Source organism: Musca autumnalis, unplaced genomic scaffold, assembly GCF_047663935.1.
Source record: "Musca autumnalis isolate F117 unplaced genomic scaffold, ASM4766393v1 scaffold_2, whole genome shotgun sequence".
Classification (NCBI taxonomy): Eukaryota; Metazoa; Arthropoda; class Insecta; order Diptera; family Muscidae; genus Musca; species Musca autumnalis.
The window spans coordinates 180,091,367-180,116,484 of NW_027411755.1; the positions used below are offsets into that span (position 1 = coordinate 180,091,367).

Genomic DNA, 25,118 nt, shown 5'->3' on the forward strand with positions numbered 1-25,118 from the left:
GAGCAGAAGTCCAAAGCTGACGCAGTAGAGGGTACATCTAAATCGGTTGCCACCACTACGGATCGAGAACTGCGTCTAGTCAAGAGGAACAGGCTTAAGCGGGAGGCAGTGTTACCAATGCCCATACCACCGAGAGGGAACTGTGCCTATTCGGGACGAACAGGCTTAAGCGGGAGGCAATGTTACGAATGTAACTGATAGGTTTATGTTAGTTTAGTTTTATTTCCGTTAATTTAAAAATTTGAATTATAACGTAAAGTTTGTATTACGCAGTTACTTTATTTAAGCAACAACAACTACCATGTAGAACTCTCTTCATCATTCTAGTCGTTACATTACCTTTTGTTAATGTTCTTTTGTTTGTTTTGCCATAATAATGTAATTATCGTTTAGTTTCTACTTCTTGTATTTCGTGTAGTTGTTTGTTGTTGTAATTACGTCATTACTGTGCTTGTCTTCTTGTATGTATGTGAGTATGGTTGTTCGCTTAGTGCGAATGTGCGTCTGTGTGTTCGCTGCACAGATTCGAGAAGTTGCCATATGTTCTAGATATTTCTAGACCAAGGAGATTTTGGGTATAAATAGAGTTACGAATGGCAACATTGAGTAGTTGTGTTTTAAGCGTTGAACTGAACAGATCGGTTAAAGAATAGCTGCGTGCTAACTAGAGACTTGCTGTGTGCTTAGTAATTAAAGTCGGTTCTGAATAAGTGTAATAAAGTAAATAAAGCATTGTAGAAACGTAATCTAAAACGAACCCTGTTTTATTTGGTACAAATCGTATCGGGGAATAAAACAACGTCTACACGGACATTAGTTAAATCTAATTCCGTAACAATATTTAAAATAATACGTTTGCCATTAAAAAAGTCCATTGAAATTCAACTTTTAATTCTAAATGATTGGTGTAAATGCAGCATAACAGCAGTTTTCGCTGTTGTTGTGTTCATTGTTGCTGTTGAGATTTGTAAAACTTGACGCCGCCAACAAGAGTTTGCACGGCTTTATACTCCGCCTGTCAATCATCTGTTGTTACTCGACAACACGTTGCACTTTTTATTTCGGCAGCGTTTTTGATTTTGTTAAATATAAATTAAAGTAGGCAACAAATATTTGTTTATAACATCAATCACAAAAATGGTGAGTACGTACAATGTCAGGGATAATGTGGACAGAAATTGAATCATATATAACGTGAGTTGATCGTACTGGAATGTGACCCGGCAATCGCATCGGATGTTCTTATTTCCATTGAAACTGACGCAATAAAGTCTAGAATTATGAATAATAATTGTGGCTTTTTCTATTCAGGCTGCTGTCGAACGTAAAGGTACCTTTAAGGTAGAATATTTACAAAAAATCGAAGAAGAAGTGCAACAGCGATGGGAGAAAGAACATTTGCACGAAACAGATGCGCCCACAGAACCCAGAAAGTCATTGGATGAAAAGTTTATGGTCACCTTTCCATTCCCTTATATGAATGGACGTCTTCATTTGGGTCACACCTTTTCGTTGTCGAAAGCTGAATATGCCATACGTTATCACCGCTTGAAGGGAAAACGTGTACTATGGCCATTTGGTTTCCATTGTACCGGTATGCCAATTAAGGCGTGCGCCGATAAATTGAAACGTGAAATGGAAGATTATGGATATCCACCACAATTCCCTGCGGTCAAGGAAGAGGCTGTAGTGGAGGTTGCCCAGGCTGAAGTACCCAAGGATAAATCAAAGGGCAAAAAGAGTAAGGCTGTGGCCAAAACAGGTTCGGCTAAATACCAATGGCAAATTATGCAAAGTTTGGGTTTAAAAGATGAGGAAATCAAGGAATTTGCTCATGCTGAACATTGGCTGAATTATTTCCCACCATTGGCTGTGAAGGATCTGAAGAGAATTGGTGTGCATGTAAGTGAAGAATGTGTACTACTTTTATGTAAAGATGTTTTCAAATGTTTTTGTTTTTTTTTCTACAGATTGATTGGCGCCGTACCTTCATTACCACGGACGTAAATCCCTTCTTTGACTCCTTTGTACGTTGGCAATTTGTCCACTTGAAAAACCGTGGCAAGGTTATGTACGGCAAACGTTATACAATCTACTCACCCAAGGATGGTCAACCCTGCATGGACCATGATCGTTCAACCGGTGAAGGTGTGGGTCCCCAGGAATATACCTTAATCAAAATGAAGGTATTGGAAAACAAAGGAAAATTGAGGTAGGTGTTATTTGTATCTTTTTTTGAAACACATATAACAATAATGTTATTCTATGTAGCTCCATTAAGGCTCCCGTTTATATGGTCGCTGCCACCTTGAGGCCTGAAACAATGTATGGCCAAACTAATTGTTGGCTGCACCCCGATATTAAATATATTGCCTGGAAGACTACACGTAATGATGAAGTTTGGATAAGCACCAGACGTGCTGCCCGTAACATGTCCTACCAAGGCTTTACTGCCGTTGAGGGCCAAGTGGAAGAAGTCCTTGAATTGACAGGCCAAGATCTATTGGGCACACCTTTGTCTTCCCCCCTCACAAGTCACAAAGTTATTTATACTTTACCCATGTTATCAATTAAAGAAGACAAAGGAACTGGTGTTGTCACCTCTGTGCCCTCTGACTCTCCTGATGATTATGCTGCCTTGTTGGATTTGCAAAAGAAAGAAGCTTTCCGTCAAAAATATGGTCTTACCGATGAAATGGTGCTTCCCTATGAACCCACGCCCATTATTGAGGTGCCAACCCTGGGTAATTTGTGTGCCAAATTTGCCTATGAGAAATTTAAGATTCAATCACAAAACGATAAGGACAAATTGTTGGAGGCCAAGGAATTGTGTTACCTTAAGGGATTCTATGATGGTATAATGCTGGTCGGCGAGTTCAAGGGTAAAAAAGTACAAGATGTGAAAAAGGACTTGCAAAAACAATTGGTCAATTCCAAAGAGGCTGATATCTATTATGAACCGGAGAAAACAATCATTTCACGTTCGGGAGATCAATGTGTTGTGGCCTTGTGTAACCAATGGTATTTGAATTATGGTGAAACTGAATGGCAAGAACAAGCCAAGAAGATTTTATCGCAAATGGAAACATTCCACGAAGAGGCTAGAAATAATTTCGAACATTGTCTGGGATGGTTGCATGAATATGCCTGCTCCCGCACCTACGGTCTTGGCACTAAATTGCCTTGGGATGAGCAGTGGTTGATTGAATCTTTGTCTGACTCAACCATTTACATGGCCTTCTATACTGTGGTCCATTTACTGCAAGGTGGATCTTTCCGTGGTGAAAAACCCAGTCCTTTGGGTATTAAGGCCGAGGAAATGACTTCCGCAGTGTGGGATTACATTTTCTTCAAGGAGACTCCCTATCCTCAAAACTGTGGCATTCGAAAGGAAAAGTTGGATATTTTGAGACGTGAATTTGAATATTGGTACCCCATGGATTTAAGAGTATCTGGCAAGGATTTGATCCAAAACCATTTAACTTTCATGCTCTACAATCATGCAGCCATGTGGCCCACGGATGAGACCAAATGGCCTAAGGGCGTACGTGTTAATGGTCATTTACTTTTGAATTCGGCTAAGATGTCCAAATCTGATGGTAACTTCTTGACGCTACATGAGGCTGTGGACAAGTTCTCGGCCGATGGCATGCGTCTGTGTTTGGCTGATGCCGGTGACAGTGTTGAAGATGCCAACTTTGTGGAAGCTACAGCCGATGCTGGTATTTTGCGTCTTTACACATTTATCGAATGGGTCAAGGAAATGATTGCAGCCCGTCCTGCCATGCGTAAGGATGCGCATCACACCTTCAACGATAAGGTGTTCATTAGTGAAATGAACTTGAAGACCCAACAAACGGATGAGTTCTACAAGAAAATGTTATTCAAGGAAGCGCTGCGTTCAGGTTTCTATGAATTGCAATTGACCCGTGACAAGTATCGTGAATTGTGTGGTGCCCAGGGTATGCATGCTGATTTGGTCTTTGAATTTATACGCCGTCAAGCTTTACTTATGGCCCCTATTTGTCCCCATGTGGCTGAACATGTTTGGGGTCTGTTGGGCAACAAACAATCCATTTTGTTGGCCACCTGGCCCGAAGTTGGTCCCATCAATGAAACTGACATTATGTGCTCCGAATATCTCATGGAAGCTGCCCATGCATTCCGTTTGAATTTGAAAAATCTCTTACAAGTCAAAGGCAAGGGTGGCAAGGAAAAAGCTGTTGATCCAACATCAGCCAAGCCCAACCGTGCTGTAGCCTGGGTTGCCAAAACCTATCCACCATGGCAATCGTGTGTTTTGAACACCATGAGTGAGCTTTACACAGCCAACAATAACTGTTTACCCGACAATAAGGTTATTTCCACTGCTCTGGGCCAGAAGGAGATCTTGAAAAAATACATGAAACGTGTTATGCCATTTGCCCAAATGATACGCGAAAAGGTGGAAAGTGGTAAGGGCTTAGCCGCCATGGCGGTGTCCCTGGAATTCGATGAAAGACAGGTGCTTCTTGACAATTTGGATTATTTGAAAAACACCTTAGATATTGAGGCTCTTGAGATTAAATATACCGATGATCCTGCCGCTCCCGAAAAGACACGCGAGGAAGTAAGGCCGGGTAATCCATTCATTACATTTACCGTAGCACCCCATGTGCCGGTGGTGTTTACCAATCCCGTTGAACGATCAGGACTTTTCCAAGTGAACGCCGTTGTCAGTGAGGGTGAAACGACAAGGAGTCTAAAAGAAAAGCTGGCCAAAATCTTAGGCTTTAAGGGTAAGTAGTGATTTTTAGGTTTTTTATATTAAAGCTAACTTGTTCTCCTATCTTTTAGCTGATCTATCAACATTGAAAATATGGCGTTATGATGATCCCGTCCTGGGTCCCCGTCAAATGCCCGAATTCCAAGATTATAAAAAGGGTAAATCCCTATTGACTGAGGGCTCCTTGGTGGTGGATGTTGAGAAGCAAAGTATTACTTTGATTGAAGATGGTAGTGGTGCCTCCACTTCTGTGGGTCGCCACTTTATCTATGTTGTAGACTAAAATATCGACTTAATTTTCTAATTTATATAACAAATTCATTACACACGTTCTTTTGTATTTATGAAGAATAAAATCAGGAACTTATGCAAAGCATAATTGGTGAAATAAGAAAACGAATTAAACCGTGAATGATGGTCATGTGTTTTTTGTCAATTTCAAGATATGTTTTAGGACCTATGTACCAGGGTTATGGATTAGGGGTGCTGTGTTGTGATATACGATTGTGTTACTGATTATGGAAGTGTTGACATGATTGACATATCTACCTTAATGTTGGGTAAAAATCACGCGAAACGAATTTCAAGACTACCATTGAACTGGAAATTTCTAATAAAACCAATTATAGGCTTTTGGGTTTACGGCATTTGATTGGCGATTTTCCATTGAATTAAATAACTGTTTTTTATAATTGTGTCAGGTTCGTGAAGGGCTTATATTGCAACGCTTCGCCTGCTATACAAACTGAAAGTGTGTAAATGCAGGTGGTTAACCGGAACTAGTTGTGGCAATGAAAGTTGATGGTTTTTATTATCTACATACGCACATATGTATGTATGTATGGTGTACAGCGAGAATAATTAAATATGTATTCGAAGTCTTTTGTATAAAGTTCTATAGCAATTTGATTAGTGACAATAGTTCCAATTAACATTACGTGGAGAAAAGACGTGCCAAATAGTACAGCAACATGCATTTGAGTTTAATACCACTTGCCACCTTATTGTTAATGGTTGCCCAGGCTAGATTTCTGGAGGAGCAAGATACCGATATAATACCACGTTTGGATGGTCGTATTGTGGGTGGCCATAAAATCAATCCCCCTTATTACGGTTGGCGTAGTCGTATGCGTTCAAATGTCGTAGGCGTAGTCGTAGTTTGCATTTTTTATATGATGAAAAATTATATACTACGAACATTTTTTTTTATTTTATAGTATCATAGATCCATAAAATATCGAAAGAAATACATTCATCATTCCCTAGACGGATTTCTTGGGTTTTAAATAACATTTATTTTTTTGATACGACATATCGGTATCCCGTATGGCGTTGAAATACGAGGAAAGAGTCGTGACCAATTTTTTTAACGACTGCATATAAAAATAAAAACAAATCAATTTTAAAAGAATTTTTTGGCAATGATCAGTGAAATATATTGCAAAATGACTAAAATAAATAAAAAGTTTACTAAATTTTTTCATTTTCGTATGACAAATTTCGTGTTTTTATCAGATGACAACATTTCTATTGAAAATCTTTTAGCGTCCTACTATAACGATTCAAGCAACGCAAATTTCTTAGTTCTTGCTCAAAAGGTGATTTCCAGGGAATTATTTTACAATTAAAAACATATATATTTTTTTAATTTTGTATTAGAAAAAATTGTCGTTGTCGTAAATTTTTCGTGATACCATAAAATAACCCTACGACAACGACACGCCAATGACTACAAAAACGTCTACGGCAAACAATTATTCTGATTGTAAGAACTGTAGGGTTGGTTTTTCTTCTGGATTAAAAGCTTAAACATGATCTACTAACAATTCTATTAAATTTTTTACCAAAAGAACTCTTTAAAATTTGATATTTTAGCTTTTAAGGACGAATATATTCATAATACCAATCAGTCGTTTCGACACGTCAACTTGCAATTTTGGATACGACTACGCCAACCGTAATAAGGCTGAATATTTCCGATGCACCACATCAAATATCTTTGCAAACATCATCACACATTTGTGGAGGTTCCATAATTTCCAAACAATGGATTTTAACGGCGGCCCACTGTACCTAGTAAGATTGAACTAAAGCTATTTCGAAAAATTTAAATAATCTATTTAATTTCTCTTTCCAGTGGCCAAACGGCTGATCGCCTAAGGGTTCGTTTGGGTACCTCGGTATATTTATGGGGTGGCGAGCTAATAAATGTGGCTGAAATTGTCCAGCACAAACAATTCAATATCTCCAATGTCGATTATGATTTTTCTCTGCTAAAATTGGCTCGAGAAATTGAATTTGATGAAAGAAAACAACCTGCCAAATTACCGGAAAGCACAGACGAAGTTAAGGATGGTGATAAATGTTATGTTACCGGTTGGGGTAGAACTCAGAGTGCAATGGAATCACGTGTGTGGTTGCGTCAAGTTGAAGTGCCCATATTCAATCACCAAGAATGTTCGGAAAAATATAAGCGATTTGGTGGGGTAACAGAGCGTATGATTTGTGCTGGATACATTGAAGGCGGTAAGGATGCTTGTCAAGGTGATTCAGGAGGACCATTGGTCAACGGAGATGGTGTATTGGTTGGTGTTGTTTCATGGGGTTATGGCTGTGCTCGTCCTGAGTATCCTGGTATTTATTCAAGAGTGGCTTATGTTCGTGATTGGATTCGCGAGAATAGTGGAGTGTAAATGGAACAAATTGTTTGGGCGTAAATGTAAATATTAAAACAATTAAGAAGAAAATTTGGAATTTGATTTTTTTTCAACAAAGTATGGTTTGGGTTAAAAACGATCATGAATACCATAGAAGACGTGATGGTCTTCCTATAGAAAGCCAGATAACCTTCCCATAGAGGATCTGTTGGTGTTCATATAGAAGACCAGGTGGTCTTCCTATAGGAAGCCAGATGACCTTCCTATAGAGGATCTGTTGGTGTTCATATAGAAGACCAGGTGGTCTTCTTATAGAAGAACTGATGCCATCTCATGAAAGACGTGATGGTGTTTTTATGGAAGACACAACATAGATTGTCCTATAGAAGACGTAATGGTCCTCCTAAAGGTCTTTCTATATAGGACCTGATGGTCAGCTTATAGAAGATCTTATTCATAGCAATCATGAATACTCACGTAGGGAGCTTCTCACGAGTGAGTTGCAGCTCACTTCTCACGTCTCGACCTATCACAAATGACAAGGGAGGAGCGAAAAAAGTGAAGAGGGGTTCACAAGTTTGAAAATTGAAAATAGTGCCGCATTTTGTGAACCCTTGAAAATATAATTTGCGTTGCCATATCGTTTTTTTATTTACAAATAATTTTGCAATAACTAAATTCGTAATTTTTTTTATAAAACATTACTTTATTTTAAATTAAATTAATATTTCTAAAACGAAAAATAATTTTTATCAACAATCCACTTTAAAAATACTTGGTAATTGATAAAAATATTAAATGTTTGATATGTGGCAACATCTGTAACAGCTGTTTTTGTTTTGTTTTGACAGATACATACATATGTAAAAATTTTTTATTTACGCCCGAAGAATTTCTGCAATTTGCAAAAAAGTGAACAAAAACCGTTTAAAGGTCATTAAATGGCAAAAAGAAAAGAAAATGTTTAATATTGCATTTTGAATGATGTGCGAAACGACAAACGCTGAGGAATACAAAGAAAACCAAGCAAAATTTTGTGGAAGTCGTTCCATGCGATGCCAATATCTCACTGGATCTTTTGTATTAGTTCAAATGAAGTTGTGAAATATCCCATTTTCAGCATTTGGAAGGAATTTCAAGAATTGTAAATAAATACAATACGTGAAACATCCGATCTCTTCTCCAGCAATAGGACCAATCATATGAATGCTAAGTACAATTCGTGAAATTCGGATCCTATGCTTGGTTTACATTTACGAAATCCACTCGATTTCAACTGTCAAATCCATAGGTTAAACGTCAAATGAAATCCAGATGAGATTTCATTTGACGTTTGAGCTATGGAATTGACAGTTGAAATCGAGTGGATTTCGTAAATGTAAACTTAGCACTATTCAACATTTGAACCAATTTCATGGATTTTAAATACAATTTCTCAATTTTCAAGGAGGTTAACCCTACAAAAGGCTATATAATATAAACATGCCCTTTTTTATGAATTTAATCCTTCCTATTGTGGCTTGTTCGTGGAATATGCCATGCCAAGGTGGTTGTTAAGATACCATTCCACTGGGTTATTGAAGATGCCATCCAAAATGATTTGGATCTTTTAGGGGTCACAGTCTTGTAAAAAGAATGGGCGAAGGTGGTAAAAAGGTGACATATAACTTGCACTCATGCTTGAATAGAATCTTTGGCATCGAATATTTTTCTGGGAACCTTAGCGAACAAAGAACAATACAAAGGCACTTAAGATATGTCACTTATCATCTTGAGTGGCCGCAAAGTTTGGAAGTACCTACAAAAAAAATTTTAGAAAGGTGTTGCTCCTGATAGGATCCTCTTCCATTCCTGTTTTCATCATATCGAAGGTGGTAAAAAGGTGACATATAACTTGCACTCATGCTTGAATAGAATCTTTGGCATCGAATATTTTTCTGGGAACCTTAGCGAACAAAGAACAATACAAAGGCACTTAAGATATGTCACTTATCATCTTGAGTGGCCGCAAAGTTTGGAAGTACCTACAAAAAAAATTTTAGAAAGGTGTTGCTCCTGATAGGATCCTCTTCCATTCCTGTTTTCATCATATGATTCTGAACCGCTTCCCAATCTGAAAAATTTTGGCCAACTTCAACTCCACCTCCAAATTACGCCAAACTCGATTGAGGTCTTCCTTGCTTCATTGATACACGGATGAACATGTATAGTTGCCAAAAGAATTTCTAATTGTTTTTTATTTGTCACCTTTAACGCAAAATACAAATAAATACAATTGATTATCATTGCAAAAGATTCGTTTCTTGTCGATTTTTTCTATAAAAAATGTCCATAGTTACATTTTTTTGTTCAACTCACCTTGATTTCTGTGGTGAGAGAAAATTGCCTCACATTCTCACTTTTTTGACATTTATGATAGCTACTTCTCTCACGAACGTGAGTTTTGTTCTCCCTTATGATGTTTATAATAAGGGAGGAGGCGAGAGTGAGAAAACTCACGGTGAGATGATGTTCATGATTGGGCTGATTGTCATCTTATAGAAGACCGAAGGATCATCTCGTAGAAGATGTTAAAATCTTCTTATTTAAGACGTGATGACCTTTCTATAGATGATCTGTTGGTTGTCATATAGAAGTCCTCTAGGTATTCTTATAGAAGACAGTTTGGTCTTCTTATAGAAGACCTGTTGGTATTCTTATATAAGACCTGATTTTAATCTCACAAAATATATAATGGTCTTCTTATAGAAGAACTGATGACCATCTCATAGAAGGCCCTGAGGATCTTCTTGTAAAATGACCTAATGGTCATCTCATAGAAGACCTAATGGTCTTCCTATATAGGACCTGATGGTCAGCTTAAACAAGATCTGATTGTCATCTTATAGAAGACCGAAGGATCATCTCATAGAAGACGTGATAGTCTTCTTATTTAAGACCTGACGCCCTTGCTATAAAGGGCCTGTTGGTGTTCATATAGAAGTCCTCTAGGTATTCTCATAGAAGACATGTTGGTCTTCTTATAGAAGACCTGTTGGTATTATTTTTGAAGACCTGATTGTCATCTCATAAAAGACCTCTCATATAGGGTCATATCATATAATACCTGACGGTCTTCCTGCAGAAGACTTAGAGGTCGATTATGGATGGCAACCCAACTTCAGTTGCGTTGCCGACAGCAAATTTAATAATAGAAAATTCTATTTCCGCATTGAAATTCATACCTTTCTACAATGAAATTAATAGCTACAGGTTCAAAACACTGATATTGAATGAATTTGATACAAATTTCTGTCGTTTCACTTATTTTAATTGTATGATTTTCTCTTCTGGCAACGCAACTACAGTTGAGTTGCTATCCATAATCGACCCCTTAATGGCGTTCCTGTAGAAGCCCTGTTAGAAGTTCACTAGGTCTCTTGTAAAATATATATTGGTCGTCTTATAGAAGACCAGTTGGTCTTCTTATAGGGATGATGGTATTTCTATAGAACATCTGATTGACTTCCTATAGAGGACCTTAGGATACTCTTGTAGAAGACCTGTTGATCATTCTACAGAAGAACTGCTGGTCCTCCTATTGAAGACCTGATAGTCTTTCTATAAAGGAACTCTTGGTGATCATATAGAAGTCCTCTAGGCCCGCTGGTCTTTCTATAGAATACCTAAAGGTCTTTCTATAGAAAACCTGATGGTTTTCTTATAGATGACCTGATGCTCTTCTTATAGAAGAACCGATAATCTTCTTACAGAAGACTTGCTGGTGGTTGTCTCCTCAACAAAGATCTGATGGTCATCTCATTCAAAAGATCCGAGGCTCTTCTTATGGAAAAACCAATGGACTTCTTATAGAAGTGGGGATGCTATTCTCAATGTAGACCAACAGAAGTTATCATTTAACACCAGGATATTTTCTGAAAGAACGTTGGAAATCATTCTCAAAGCAAACCAAAAGAACTTCTCGCATATGACCTGAGGGCAGCGTTGCCGACAGTTTTTGATCGTAAATCGTCAAAAAAATCGTCAAATCGTCAACAAAATTTGGAAAATCGTCAAAAAATCGTCAGCATGGTCCAAAACTCGGTTTGGCTACCGTTTAATGCTGATATTTTTGTGAATGAGACAGACAACATAAAATATACAACACTCAGCAATAAATCTTACCCAATATCACTTAAATACCGCTAAAAGAACAGCTCTCAGAAGATGATGGTGTTCCTATGGTTATCGAGTTTGCAGTAATGCAGCATGGTAAAGCTGGGTACACATGGTCATTTTGAATGACAGCTTAGCTTAAATATCGCTTTATTGTGGCCGTCAATGTTTGTCGGTACATATACATTTTAGTTGTTTCGCAGTCGTAAATCGATAAAAAAATTCATTCAAAACTGGCTGACAGCTTAGAGAGGGCATTAGTAGGAAGTTAATAAAGCTGGATTCATATTTTTTACAACAAAATATATAATAAATATTTTATCTCGAAAACTTTTTAAGGAAGATTTTCATCCATTAACCAGACTAAACGAAAATCTTTAGCTGATGGAATTTGAATGTGGGGCAAAAACTATGAAAATACCTGTATTCCAGCCTACAGCTCAAAAATCGACTTTGGAACATGGTTTTCCTTAAAGTCTTTCGTAAAATTTGTGTCAAAATGTAGCTATCGTCTTTTAGTTCATGCATTTCTGGCTTACTGAAAAATCGTCATTTTGGACCATAAAATCGTCAAATCGTCATTTTTCAATTTTGGTCCAAAAAATCGTCAAAATGACGATAAATCGTCAAATTCGGCAACACTGCCTGAGGGTCATCTGAGCGAAAACTACAATAACCTACTGTAGAAGACCTGAGAATCTTCTCATATAGGACTAGAAGGTATTCTCGTAGAATATCAGAAGGTCTTCACCTAGAAACCAGAGAGCTTTTCGCATAAATGACCGGAAGAACTTCCCATAGAATAACGAGAACACTTTCGAATTGAAATTCTTCATATTGAAGTTCAAAATGCCATCGGCCTTCTATTAACAGACCAAATGAATTACTTGCAAAATACCAGAAGTCGTCGTGTAGCAGACCGGAAGAGAAGAAGTTTCTCATGGACGACTAGCAGGTTTTCTCGTCAAATATCAGCAGATTTGCTCGTAAGAGATGGCAAGGTATTCTCAAAGAATACCATAAGGCTTTCTTAAGGCAGACCCCATAGTCGGAGACCTACAGCAGACCAGAAGAACTTCTCATAAGAGGAAGGAGTATGACTTTTCATGTGAGATCAGGAGGTTATATCTTCTAATAGAAGACCTTTGGAAACGAAAGGTGTGTCTTTGAAGTTCAGTGAGTAAACTTGTAGGAGTCCAAATGGTCTTCTGGTGAAAGACTAGGACGCCTTCTCATCAAAAGGTTACCTCTTGCTTAATAGACGACCAGAGGGGTTTCTCACTTATAAAAGCTCTGGAAGGCCTTTTCATAAAAAATTAGCGGATGTGGCCTCAAAGTCTTTCCATAGGAAAACAAAATTTCTTTTTTAATAGAGGTCCGACAATTTTTTCACAGAAGACCTTAAACTCTTCTCATGGAAATGAATTTTCGAGTGCTTCATATCGGTCCAACGACATTGTATGATGACAACATCTTTAAACATCCTATTCAAATTTTAATTTTCTTTATTCAAATTTTCTATTTTATAACAACAAAAATGTCTCTTTTTTAAACACCACTATTCTCACGAATCCAATCACGAACATAAGAAACTTTAGAATAAATACCGGGATACTCAGGGCGGGCACAGCCATAACCCCAAGAAACGACACCAACCAATACACCATCTCCATTGACCATTGGTCCACCTGAATCACCTTGACAAGCATCTTTACCACCTTGAATATATCCCGCACAAATCATACGCTCCGTTACCCCACCAAAACGTTTATATTTTTCCGAACATTCCTCATGATTGAAAATGGGAACTTCAACTTGACGCAGCCAAGTACGGCGTTCAAATATATTTTGTGTTCTTCCCCAACCGGTAACATAACAACTATCACCATCTTTGATGGTATCATCATCCTTAGTTTCTGGTAGGTTGGCAGGTTGTTTGGTTTCATCAAATTCAATTTCTCGCGACAATTTCAACAGAGAATAATCATAATCCACATTGGAGGTATTGAATTGTGAATGTTGAACAATTTCAGCAACATCTATGAGCTCACCACCCCTGGAGTATTCAGAGCTGCCCAAACGTACCTTGAGGCGATCAGGAGTTTTGCCACTAGAACGAAAGTAAAAGAGAATTTTAATATGTCGAGGGTTTGAAATTAAAAAAAAGTAGTCTTACTGTGTACAGTGGGCCGCCGTTAAAATCCATTGCTTGGAAATTATGGAACCTCCGCAAATGTGTGATGATGTTTGCAAAGATATTTGATGTGGTGCATCGGATATCTTGATTTTATGGCCACCTACTATGCGCCCATCCAAACGTGGTGTTGTTTCCGTAACTTGTTCTTCCACAAGAAATCTAGCCTGGACACTTATAAGGCACAAAGCTGCTAGGGTAATAAAACGTAACTTCATTGTATCCAAGTATTTGGTTTCCTCTCTTCAGTTGTTGTTAATTGGATCTGTTGAAGCAAATGAAATTTGAGGAGGATTTTATATAAAAGTTGAATGGTTGTTTTTCACTGCGTATCACCGTGGCTGCACAGTAGAGTTGTGCCAAAGGAACTATATGGAACTATCTCGTTCACTTCGCAGTTCCAATGGCCCACCTTTTTTCTTTGAACAAACTGCGTATACTTACTATCACACGTTATATTTAATAATGTTACTCATACGTTTTGGAACTAGTACCAGGAACTAGGAACTAGATGACCCAACTCTACTGCACAGCATAAAGATAACAAAAAAACCACAGTATTTCATTGTCACAATAAGTTCCGGTAACCGCCTGCATCTACTTTCGATTTCATATCACGTGTTGCCGTTGCAGTTTTAAAGGCTGTAAAGCATAAAATTGTTATATCGCTGCTTCACAGGGGGTGATAAAACAATTAATTACTGTATGGGACCATTGCAGAGCGGTTAGTTCCAAAATCTATAATTATCAATTTCAGTAGCCGATAGCTTTAGTTGCTAGTGCTATTTTTACATAATTTTATTGTAATTTTTATTATAATAAATATTTGAAATAAATGAAAAGAAGTAAGAAAGTATCAGTCAGTGACGTAAGAAAGTATCATGTGCAGACGGAGATATACCCTCAGCCACTGACCAAACCAAACACAATAATTATGCCGTATACAAAATATATTGATTTAGTATCACGAGTTTGCTTTAAAATCTGTAGGTACCGTAATGTGGGGCTCTACCAAATCATTGACATTTTTAGTAACCAAACTTCTTCATAAAGGACTCGAAATATTAAATTACGTTAAACTACGTTTGAGGGTGACGTAGGGCATGTAAGATATCAAGGAACGGTCCTGACCGGTTTTAACATGGCAAAGCCCAGGATTTATCTTGGTCCCTCTTTCATCTCAAGTGGACACTGACCTCACGGTGGTGTCACCTGGGGAACTGCATTTAACACCCGTTAAAGGTAGTGAGCTAACATGTGCCGCGCGTTCACCCATAAGAACGTGGGTTTGGGCGTCGGGTTAGTAACCCTCCCCTAGAAAAAACAGCCTACTATGAAAAAACGAAAGAAAAGAAAAACAAACCCCTCTAAAGTTGAGGAACCCCGCAAACGTTTTAAGGACTATGATCTCCGAATCTGCACCCGGAATGTTCGCACTCTTTATAGAGAAGGTGCAGTCTTCGCATTGGCAGACGTACTTGAAAAGTGCAAGGCCGATATTACTGCCATACAGGAAATACGATGGATTGGGAAAGGCGTCACAACAACACCTAAAGGTGACGCACTGTATTATAGCTGCCATGACGTAAACCATGAGTTTGGTTGAGTCGGAGACTAAAACATCTGGTATCCAGCTTCACCCCAGTGAATGAAAGACTGGCTGCAATTCGAATAAAAGCTAAATTCTTCAACATCAGCTTTATTTGCGCTCATGCTCCCACTGAAGAGAAGGACGAACAGACCAATGATATATTTTACGAGCGCTTAGAAGAAACATATGACCGTTGCCCTGTCTCACAGTGAAACATCTGACAATGGTATGAGGCTGATAGACTTTGCAGCTGCAAAAAACATGGTAGTTAGCAGTACCAGATTTAATCATCTCCATACTCATAAGGGCACTTGGCTGTCTCCAGATCAAAGAACAAGTAATCAAATTGATCATGTTGTGATAGATGGAAGACATTGATCGAGCGTGTTGGATGTACAATCGTTCCGAGGCGCAAACATTGATTCGGACCACTACCTTGTTGCAGCAAAGGTACGTACCCGTCTAAACGTTGCAAATAAAGCACGAACAGAACAGACGCGGAAGTTGGACATCGATAGGCTGCAAACACAACATATAGCCACAGCATATTCCACTCAACTAGCCCAATTGCTTAACGCGAGCACTCCTCATCCCGATAGCATATCAGCGCAATGGCAAAGTATTGCCCACTCCATGTAAACAGCCACAAAATCCATATTTGGATACCAGAGACGTCCACCAATGAATCCAAGGTATGACTAGGAGTGTTGTGCAGCCATCGAAGAGAAAAATGCGGCATACAGGGCTACTTTACAATCAGTAGCAACGCGTAGCGCACGAGAGAGATATCGGGAGAAAAGGAGAGAAGAGAAACGCCTTTTCCGCAAGAAAAAGAGAGAAATGGAAAAGCGGGAGTGCGAAAAAATCGAGATGTTCAGGAGCCAGAATGAAGTCCGAAAATTCTACCAGAGAGTCAAGCATCAAACTGATGGCTTTGGTGCAGGCACATCCTCCTGTGGAGACCAATAAGGTAATTTGGTAACTGATACAGATAGTGTGCTCAGGATATGGAAGGAACATTTCTCCAATCTGCTGTTATCCAATAGTAGCGAAGACGATGATACCACAGACCCAATCCCAGAAGATGGTATTGAATGTATACCGCCCAGCCAAGGTGAGCTGAAAACAGCAATCAACTGGCTAAAGAATAATATAGCAGCAGGAGCCGATGTCTTACCAGCCGAGCTGTTCAAAACCGGAGGCGACACGCTGATAAGGTGTATTCATCAGCTAGTTAGCACCATATGGCAGGAAGAACGCGTACCCGACGATTGGAACCTGAGCATCCTATGTCCCGTCCACAAGAAAGGAGATAAGACTTTATGCTCCAACTATAGGGACATAAGTCTTCTCCCTATTGCCAATAAAATAGTGTCAGGGATATTGTGCGAACGACTAAAGCCAATGGTCAACAAAATAATTGGACCATACCAATGTGGCTTTAGACCTGGCAAGTCCGCCATTGACCAGATATTTACCCTGCGGCAAATCCTAGGGAAGACCCAAGAGATGCAGATCGACACATATCACCTTTTTATCGATAATAAAGCAGCATTCGACAGTCCCCTCCGATCAAAGGTATTCCATGCAATGTCTGAATTTGGTATCCCCGCAAAGCTCATCCGGCTTTGTAAGATGCCTTTAACTGATACTAGGTCCTCAGTTAAAATTGGAAAGAACCTCTCCGAAGAATTCTGTACCAAAAGAGGTTTCAGACAAGGAGACAGCCTTTTGTGTGACCTATTCAACATTTTGCTGGAAAAGGTAATACGAGATGCAAATGTCAAAAGAAATGGCACAATTTACACCAATAGCCACATCATGGGACGATCAGTAAAGGAAGTAACTGATACCTTTAGGAAGGTCGAAGCAGAATCTGCGAAAGTGGGTTCTGGCGGTAAACGGCGAAAAGACCAAATTGATGGTGTCGACGCACAAAGCGTCCATAGAGCTCGGACCAACTGTGGAAGCTGGTACCTACAATTTTGAGGTAGTTTAAGACTTCGTCTAACTCGGCACCGCCGTAAACACAACAAACGACATCAATTGTGAAATAAAAAGAAGAATTGTATTGGCAAACAGATGCTACTTTGGCTTAAGTAAGCACTTTAAAAACAAAGCCACAACTCGTCAAACAAAAATAACGCTTTACAAAACACTGATACTACCCGTGCTGATGTATGGTTCCGAAGCCTGGGTACTTGCGCAAGCAGATAAGGCAGTGCTTGACGTGTTTGAGAGAAAAATTCTCCGAAAGATCTACGGACCGATCTGCGTTGACGGTGAATATCGACGTCGTATGAACCACGAGCTGTATCTGTTATACAACGACATCAATATAGTTAAACGTATCGAGATGCAACGATTGCGTTGGCTAGGCCATATCAAAAGAATGAGCGATGATGAACCCGCTAAAAATGGCGTATGAATATATGCCACATGGCGGTGCACGCAGAATCGGCAGGCCTAAGCTTCGATGGAGCATACAAGTGGATGAAGAAATGAAAAGGCGCGGTATTCCAAAAAAGCGAAGCGAAAAAGAGAGTGGAATGGAGATATTTTCTTAGTTCGGTCTATAGAACAAATGTTCTGTAATTGGTCAGCTAAGTAAGTAAGTAAACTAAGTTTGAAAGAAAGTTTTGAAAAAGTCCTAGAGTTATCTTGCTCAACAGCCATTTTGGTAGGTGCCTGGAGGGTTTTGGAGCTTGGACCATTATCTCAGGAAGTATTGACTTACTCCGGGAAAAGATTGTACCGTTGTAAATGAGGCCGCTAGAACAACCTACTGGAAAAAGAATCAAAACGATGCGAGAGGAGCTCTTAAACTTCACTTTTTTCGAATTTTGTGTGGGAGGTACCCGAAGAAGTGGACCGATATAACGCATATTCCAACTTCATACATGACTGGATGAAATAATATGATGTGCAAAGTCTGCATCAATCAGAAACTCCCTGTGAGAATTATCTTGTGGATTTGCAATTTTGGTTGGTGCCGTCAGGGGTTTTTTTGGAACATTTAGGCCAATATCTCAGGAAGTATGGACTTACGCAAGAAAAAAATTGTACCGTCGTAAAGGGAGCGGCAAGGACAAACTGCTGAAAAAAAATCAAGACGATCCGAGAGGACCTCTTTAACTTCACTTTGTCCGAATATTGTGTGGGACGTACCCGAAGTAGTGGACCTACATATATAGTCCATATTCTAAGTTGTTACATGACTGGATGAAATAATATGATGTGCAAAGTCTGCATCAATCAGAAACTCCCTGCGAGAATTATCATGCCGATTTGCCATTTTGGTTGATGCCCTCAGGGTTTCTTGGAGCTTTTAGGCCAATGTCTTAAGAAGTATGGACGTGCGCAAGAAAAAGATTGCAACTTCGTGAAGAAGAAAATTTCAAAACGATCCTAGAGGCCGCTCTTAAACTTCACTTTTTCCGAATTTTGTGTGGGTGGTACCCGAAGAAGTGGACCGATATAGTCCATATTCGAACCCGATCTATATCTAGAAGGAATAATACGATGTGCAAAGTTTGGACCAAATCGATTGCTCCCTTCGAGAGTTATCGTTCACACCAGTTTACAGAAAAAATTTGAACTTTTGTGGGAGAGGTACCCGAAAGAGTAGACCGATATGGTCCATCTTCGAACTTAAACTAAGTTTTGACAAAATATTACGATACCCAAATTTTGATTCGAATCGGTTGATCGAGAGTTATCGTGCGCACCAGCCAGCCAGAGAGACAGATACACAGACAGACAGACGGACGGACATGGCTAATTCGACTCCAAATTGTCTGAAACGAATTTCATCCAAACGTACTTGGGGTCTAAAACCGTTATTTCTATGAGGCACATTTTTGGTCGTATCAAGGTGTATACACTCTTACTAACCTAAAGTCTGAGGGTATAATGATATCAGTGGTCACCATAACAATGGCTAAACATCCTAGACAAGTCCCCTAAATTAAAAGGTACAAAGGTACAAGTGTTTTTCTACGGTAGTGATTCGGGGAGAATATTACAAATTATAACAGAGTTTAGGCATTTCAAATTTGATAATAACCCACAGAATTAATTTCGGATAACTGGATTAAGTTCAAAAAATGTAACGTTGAGGTTTGTTCCATGAAAAACTGAAAGTATGTTAATGCGACCAGATGGTCTTCTTTTAGAAGAATATTCGAAGACCTGATCATATCCGACCAGAAGCTCTTCTCATAGAGGACCACCTATTGGTCGTATGGCCAGAACACGTACAAAAGGCCAGAAAATATTTTTAAAACATGAGAATGTCTTCTTATTAAAGGCCTTCATTTCTCCAATGTAAACATTTGATGGTTGCACTACTATCACAGCAGGAGCAGTTATAGATGATGAATAAGTTTCAGAATATACAGCTTAATAATCAATTTTTGCCATCATGTTTAATACTCTTACTAAGGGAAATACCAAGACATCAACGTCAATAGATATTCTCGAATTTAACTTTAGGAGAGTGTGATCCCATAATTGCAATGTTCGGTGCATTACGAGTAACATTTAAGACCAAGGAATATTAAAACCTACCAAACCAATGTCTAAACATCCAGCATAATCCCTCTAAATTAAAATAATTGCAACGTAAAAGTGTCGTTTTCCTCAAGGTTGATTCGAATCAAATTTTTAAAATAGTTGCAGATTTCAGTTCTCGGCAACTTTGATAATAACCCACTGAACTGATTTCGTATAATTGGGTTAAGTTCTAAAACTGTAACGTTAAGGTTCGTTCCGTGTAAAACTGAAAGTATGTTAATGCGGGTAGCTACAGGAACTAAGCAATTGTGACTATGAAAATTGCGGCCTTTTAGTCTTATCTTTAGGTTGGGCGCCACAGGCGACAGATAAGCTCTCTTGCATATATTTAAGCATTAATATATGTTCAAAATATCTTCTTCTATAAATTCCAATTGTATTCGAGGTAGTATCATCAGTTCCAATTCACACCAACTCAAGACAAGAAGACAAAACACGTTTCAGCATGAAGTTATTTATTATTACGCTAGTAGTCTGCTCACTTATGGGTGTGCAAGGTAGATTTCTGGAAGAGCAGGATGTTGAAGTGACACCTCGTTTGGATGGCCGCATTGTGGGTGGTCATAAAATCAATATTACCGATGCACCACATCAAATTTCTCTGCAAACTTCGGCTCACATTTGTGGAGGTTCCATCATCTCCAAACAATGGATTTTAACGGCGGCCCATTGTACTTAGTAAGTTTTAAGATCTTCTCTTATAACTGAAAAATAATTATTTCAAATTTATTTCTCGTTTTAGTGGCAAAACTGCTGACCGCTTAAAGGTTCGCTTGGGTACCTCAGAATCCTCCAAGGGCGGCGAACTGCTCGATGTCATTGAAATTGTTCAACACAAACAATTCAATTACTCGAATGTGGACTATGATTATTCGCTGTTGAAATTGTCACGAGAAATTGAATTCGATGAAACCAAACAACCTGTGAAATTACCGGAAACCAAAGAAGATACCAAGGATGGTGATAGCTGCTTTGTAACCGGTTGGGGTAATACACAAAATATTTTAGAACCACGTACATGGTTGCGTCAAGCTGAAGTTCCCATTTTCAATCAAGAGGAGTGCTCACATAAATATAAGAAATTTGGTGGTGTTACCGAACGTATGATCTGTGCTGGCTACATTCAAGGTGGTAAGGATGCTTGCCAAGGTGATTCAGGCGGCCCATTGGTAACCGAAGATGGTGTATTAGTTGGTGTTGTTTCCTGGGGTTATGGCTGTGCACGTCCCGATTATCCTGGTATTTATTCTAGAGTTTCTTATGTTCGTGATTGGATTCGCGAGAATAGTGGTGTTTAAATGGCGGAGGAGTATTCGGAGTGGATTTGGAAATAAAATTGGGAATAAATTAAATGTTTGTCTGTGTTTAATTTTATGTGATGTAAAGGGTTGCTTAATTTAAGAAGAACTTATTCTTAACTCTTAATTTGCGGAGGAAGAAAAGCTTAGGTTCACCCTCTGTGCTACATTGTGCTCACAATGGAGGTCTGAAGACCTTCTAATAAAAAAATATTTTTTATCAGAAGGTATTTTTATAGAAGATTAGAAGGTATCCTCATAAGAGACTTGGATGTCTCCACATAAACGATCTGGATGTCTTCAGAAAGTCTTTTCATAGAAGACCGAAATGTATTCTCATAGAAGACCAGAAAGTCTTCTTATAAAAGACCAAAAAGCCTTATCGTAGAAGACCAGAAGGTCTTCTCATAGAAGACCAGAAGGTCTTCTCATAAAAGACCAGAAGGTCTTCTCATAGCAGACCAGAAGGTATTCTCATAGCTGACCAGAATGTATTCTTATAGAAGACCAGAAGGTATTCTCATAGCAGACCAGAAGGTCTTCTTATAGAAGACCAGAATGTATTCGTATAGAAGACCAGAAGGTCTTCTCATAGAAAACCAGAAGGTCCTCTCATGAAAGACCAGAAGGTCTTCTCTTAGCTGATCAGAAGGTCTTCTCATAGAAGACCAGAATGTATTCTTATAGAAGACCAGAAGGTCTTCTCATAGAAGACCAGAAGGTCCTCTCATAGAAGACCAGAAGGTCTTCTCATAGAAGACCAAAATGTATTCTTATAGAAGACCAGAAGGTCTTCTCATAGCAGACCAGAAGTTCTTCTCATAGAAGACCAGAATGTATTTTTATAGAAGACCAGAAGGTCTTTTCATAGAAGACCAGAATATCCTCTCATAAAAGACCAGAAGGTCTTCTCATAGCTGATCAGAAGGTCTTCTCATAGAAGACCAGAATGTATTCTTATAGAAGACCAGAAAATCTTCTCATAAAATACCCAAAGGTCTTCTCATAGCAGACCAGAAGGTCTTCTCATAGCAGACCAGAAGGTCTTCTCATAGAAGACAACAATATATTCTTATAGAAGACGAGTAGGTCTTCTCATAGAAGAACAGAAGGTCCTCTCATAGAAGTCTAGAAGGCCTTCTCATAGAAGACCTGAAGGTCTTTACCTAAAGATCTCTTCATAGAAGACCAGAGGCCCGTTAGAGAAGACCAGAAGGTCTTTTCATAGAAAAGTTGAAGGTCTTCTCATAGAAGAGCTAAAATTCTTCTCATAGAAGAGCTGAAGATCTTCTCGTAGAAGAGCTGAAGGTCTTCTACTAGAAGATATTGAGGCCTTCTTTAGAAGATCAGAAGGTCTTTTCGTTGAAGACCAGAATGTCTTACCATAAAAGATCAGAAGGTCTTCTCATACCTGGATCCTCCACATAAAAGACCGAGAAATCGTTTGTACAAAAGTTAGGAAGTCTTCTCGTAAAAGACCTGAAGGTCTTTTTATAGCGGACCTGGAGGTCTTTTCATCGGTATTCTTATAGAAGATCAGAAAGTTTTCTCAAAGAAGACCGTAAAGTCTTCTTATAGAAGACCGTAAAGTCTTCTTATAGGAGACCAGTAGGTCTTCTCATAAAAACCAGAAGGTATCTTCATAAAAGACCAGAAGGTCTCTCCACATAAATGACCAAAAGTAATCGCATAGAAAACCCGAAGGTCTTTACCTAAACGTCTCCATACAGATGTATCCACATAAAAGACCAGAAGGTCTCCTTTTAGAAGACCAGAGGACCGTTAGGGAAGACCAGAAGCACTTCTCTTAGAAGACCAGATGAACTTCTTATAAAAGAGAAGATCTTCTCATAGAAGATTCGAAGATTAGATGGTCTTCTTATAAAAGACCAGAAAGTATCCTCAAAGAAGACCGGGGAGCACCTAATAGAAGATCTGAACCAGAACATATTCTTTAAATAATATAAGACATAAAGACCAGAAGGTCTTCTTATAGAAGACTAGGAGACCAGAAGGATTGAACTAGGGGTTTTCTTATAGAAGACTGATAGGCCTTTTTATAGAAGGCCTTCTTATAGAAAGTTGGAGGTCTTCTTGAAGAAGATTTGCAGATCTACTTATCGAAGGCTAGGAGGTTTCCTCATAGAAGACCTTATCTTATCTTAACATAAATGACCAGAAAGTCTTATCATTGAAGACTTGGAAGTCGCCTCATAAGAGGCGTGGAGGTCATCTCATAAAGTCTAGAAGGCCAACTCATAGAAGACTAGGAGGTCTCCGCATAGAACACTTGGATGTCTCCACATAAAAGATCAGAAAGTCTTGACAACAACATTTAAAAAGCTTTTTAGATCTTCTAATAGACAACTAGGAGGTTTTATAATAGAAGACCTGAATTATTCCTTCTTAAATTAAAACACAGATAAACTTTTTTTCCAAATTTTATTTTCACATGTACTTCGAATTATGCTTCCCCTTAGACACCACTATTGGTACGAATCCAATCACGAACATAAGAAACTCTAGAATAAATACCAGGATAATCGGGACGAGCACAACCATAACCCCAAGATACAACACCAACCAAAACACCGTCCTCCGTTACCAATGGACCGCCTGAATCACCTTGACAAGCATCCTTACCGCCTTCAATGTATCCAGCACAGATCATGCGTTCGGTAACACCACCAAATCGCTTATATTTCTCCGAACATTCCTCTTGATTGAAAATTGGAACTTCCGCTAGACGCAACCATGTACGTGATTCTGTGGCATTTTGTGTATTACCCCAACCGGTAACAAAACACTGATCCCCATCCTTGGCATCTTCTTTAGTTTCAGGCAACTTCACAGGTTGTTTAGTCTCATCGAATTCAATTTCTCGTGACAATTTCAGCAGCGAATAATCATAGTCCACATTGGAATAATTGAATTGTTTGTGTTGAACAATTTCAATGACATCGAGCAGTTCGCCGCCCTTAGCGGATTCTGAGGTCCCCAAGCGAACCTTTAGGCGATCAGCAGTTTTGCCACTGGTACAAGAAATTAATTTGAAATTAATATTCACTTCTGAGAGAAGAGTTTAAAACTTACTAAGTACAATGGGCCGCCGTTAAAATCCATTGCTTGGAGATGATGGAACCTCCACAAATGTGTGCTGATGTTTGCAGGGAAATTTGATGCGGTGCATCGGTAATATTGATTTTATGACCACCCACAATACGGCCATCCAAACGAGGTGTCACTTCAACATCCTGCTCTTCCAGAAATCTACCTTGCACAGCCACAAGAGAGAATGCTGTTAGTGTTATAATAAACAACTTCATTGTAAAAATTATTTGCGCTTCTTTTCCTGAGTTGGTGTTAATAGGAACTGATGATACTACCTCAATTTAACTTGGAATTTATACAAGAAGGTATTTTGAATAAATATTTATGCCTTTATGTTGACAAGATAACTTATCCGTCACCCGTGGCGCCCAACATAAAGATAAGGCGAAAAAATCACCAACTTTCATTGCCACAGTTGCTTAGTTCCGGTAGGTGCCCGCATTAACATACTTTCTGTTTACATGAAACAAACCATAACCTTACAGGGTCAGAACTTAACAAAATTGTCGAAAATTGGTTCAGTGGGTTAATAACAAAGGTCGTGAGAAACAATTATTTTTTAAAAGATTAGGTTCGAATCAACCCTAACGGTAAGACACTTCTACATTGTAATTATTTTAATTTAGAGGGTTCATGTTGGATGTTTTAGCATTCCTTTGTTGTTGATGTAGCAACGCAAATGTTTCAGTCATCAGGGATACATAAAAAAATATTCTTAAAAAATCCACGCCTTTTGGGGAAACATAAAAAAAATTCTTAAAAAATCCACGCC

The 25,118-nt window shown here is 38.8% G+C and overlaps 5 protein-coding genes across 5 annotated transcripts; 3 read left to right on the plus strand and 2 right to left on the minus strand.

Moving 5' to 3' along the window:
• Positions 1 to 604: 604 nt before the first annotated feature.
• LeuRS (Leucyl-tRNA synthetase) lies at positions 605 to 5,177 on the plus strand. Its single transcript, XM_073970154.1, has 5 exons — positions 605 to 1,140; positions 1,312 to 1,902; positions 1,971 to 2,212; positions 2,272 to 4,778; positions 4,837 to 5,177. The coding sequence occupies exons 1-5, from the start codon at positions 1,138 to 1,140 to the stop codon at positions 5,046 to 5,048; spliced, it is 3,555 nt and encodes a 1,184-aa protein (XP_073826255.1). The 5' UTR covers positions 605 to 1,137; the 3' UTR covers positions 5,049 to 5,177.
• A 559-nt stretch (positions 5,178 to 5,736) lies between these two features.
• Positions 5,737 to 7,473, plus strand: LOC141392458 (trypsin-1-like). Its single transcript, XM_073965397.1, has 3 exons — positions 5,737 to 5,890; positions 6,676 to 6,841; positions 6,903 to 7,473. The coding sequence occupies exons 1-3, from the start codon at positions 5,737 to 5,739 to the stop codon at positions 7,456 to 7,458; spliced, it is 876 nt and encodes a 291-aa protein (XP_073821498.1). The 3' UTR covers positions 7,459 to 7,473.
• Positions 7,474 to 13,125: 5,652 nt separating this feature from the next.
• Positions 13,126 to 13,989, minus strand: LOC141392459 (trypsin-1-like). Its single transcript, XM_073965398.1, has 2 exons — positions 13,754 to 13,989; positions 13,126 to 13,687 (listed from the first exon to the last, which is right to left on the minus strand). Exons 1-2 carry the CDS (start codon positions 13,987 to 13,989, stop codon positions 13,126 to 13,128), a joined length of 798 nt encoding a protein of 265 aa, XP_073821499.1.
• A 6,432-nt stretch (positions 13,990 to 20,421) lies between these two features.
• On the plus strand, positions 20,422 to 21,235 carry LOC141392460 (trypsin-1-like). Its single transcript, XM_073965399.1, has 2 exons — positions 20,422 to 20,615; positions 20,680 to 21,235. Exons 1-2 carry the CDS (start codon positions 20,422 to 20,424, stop codon positions 21,233 to 21,235), a joined length of 750 nt encoding a protein of 249 aa, XP_073821500.1.
• Positions 21,236 to 23,711: 2,476 nt separating this feature from the next.
• On the minus strand, positions 23,712 to 24,561 carry LOC141392461 (trypsin-1-like). Its single transcript, XM_073965400.1, has 2 exons — positions 24,329 to 24,561; positions 23,712 to 24,267 (listed from the first exon to the last, which is right to left on the minus strand). The coding sequence occupies exons 1-2, from the start codon at positions 24,559 to 24,561 to the stop codon at positions 23,712 to 23,714; spliced, it is 789 nt and encodes a 262-aa protein (XP_073821501.1).
• Positions 24,562 to 25,118: the final 557 nt, after the last annotated feature.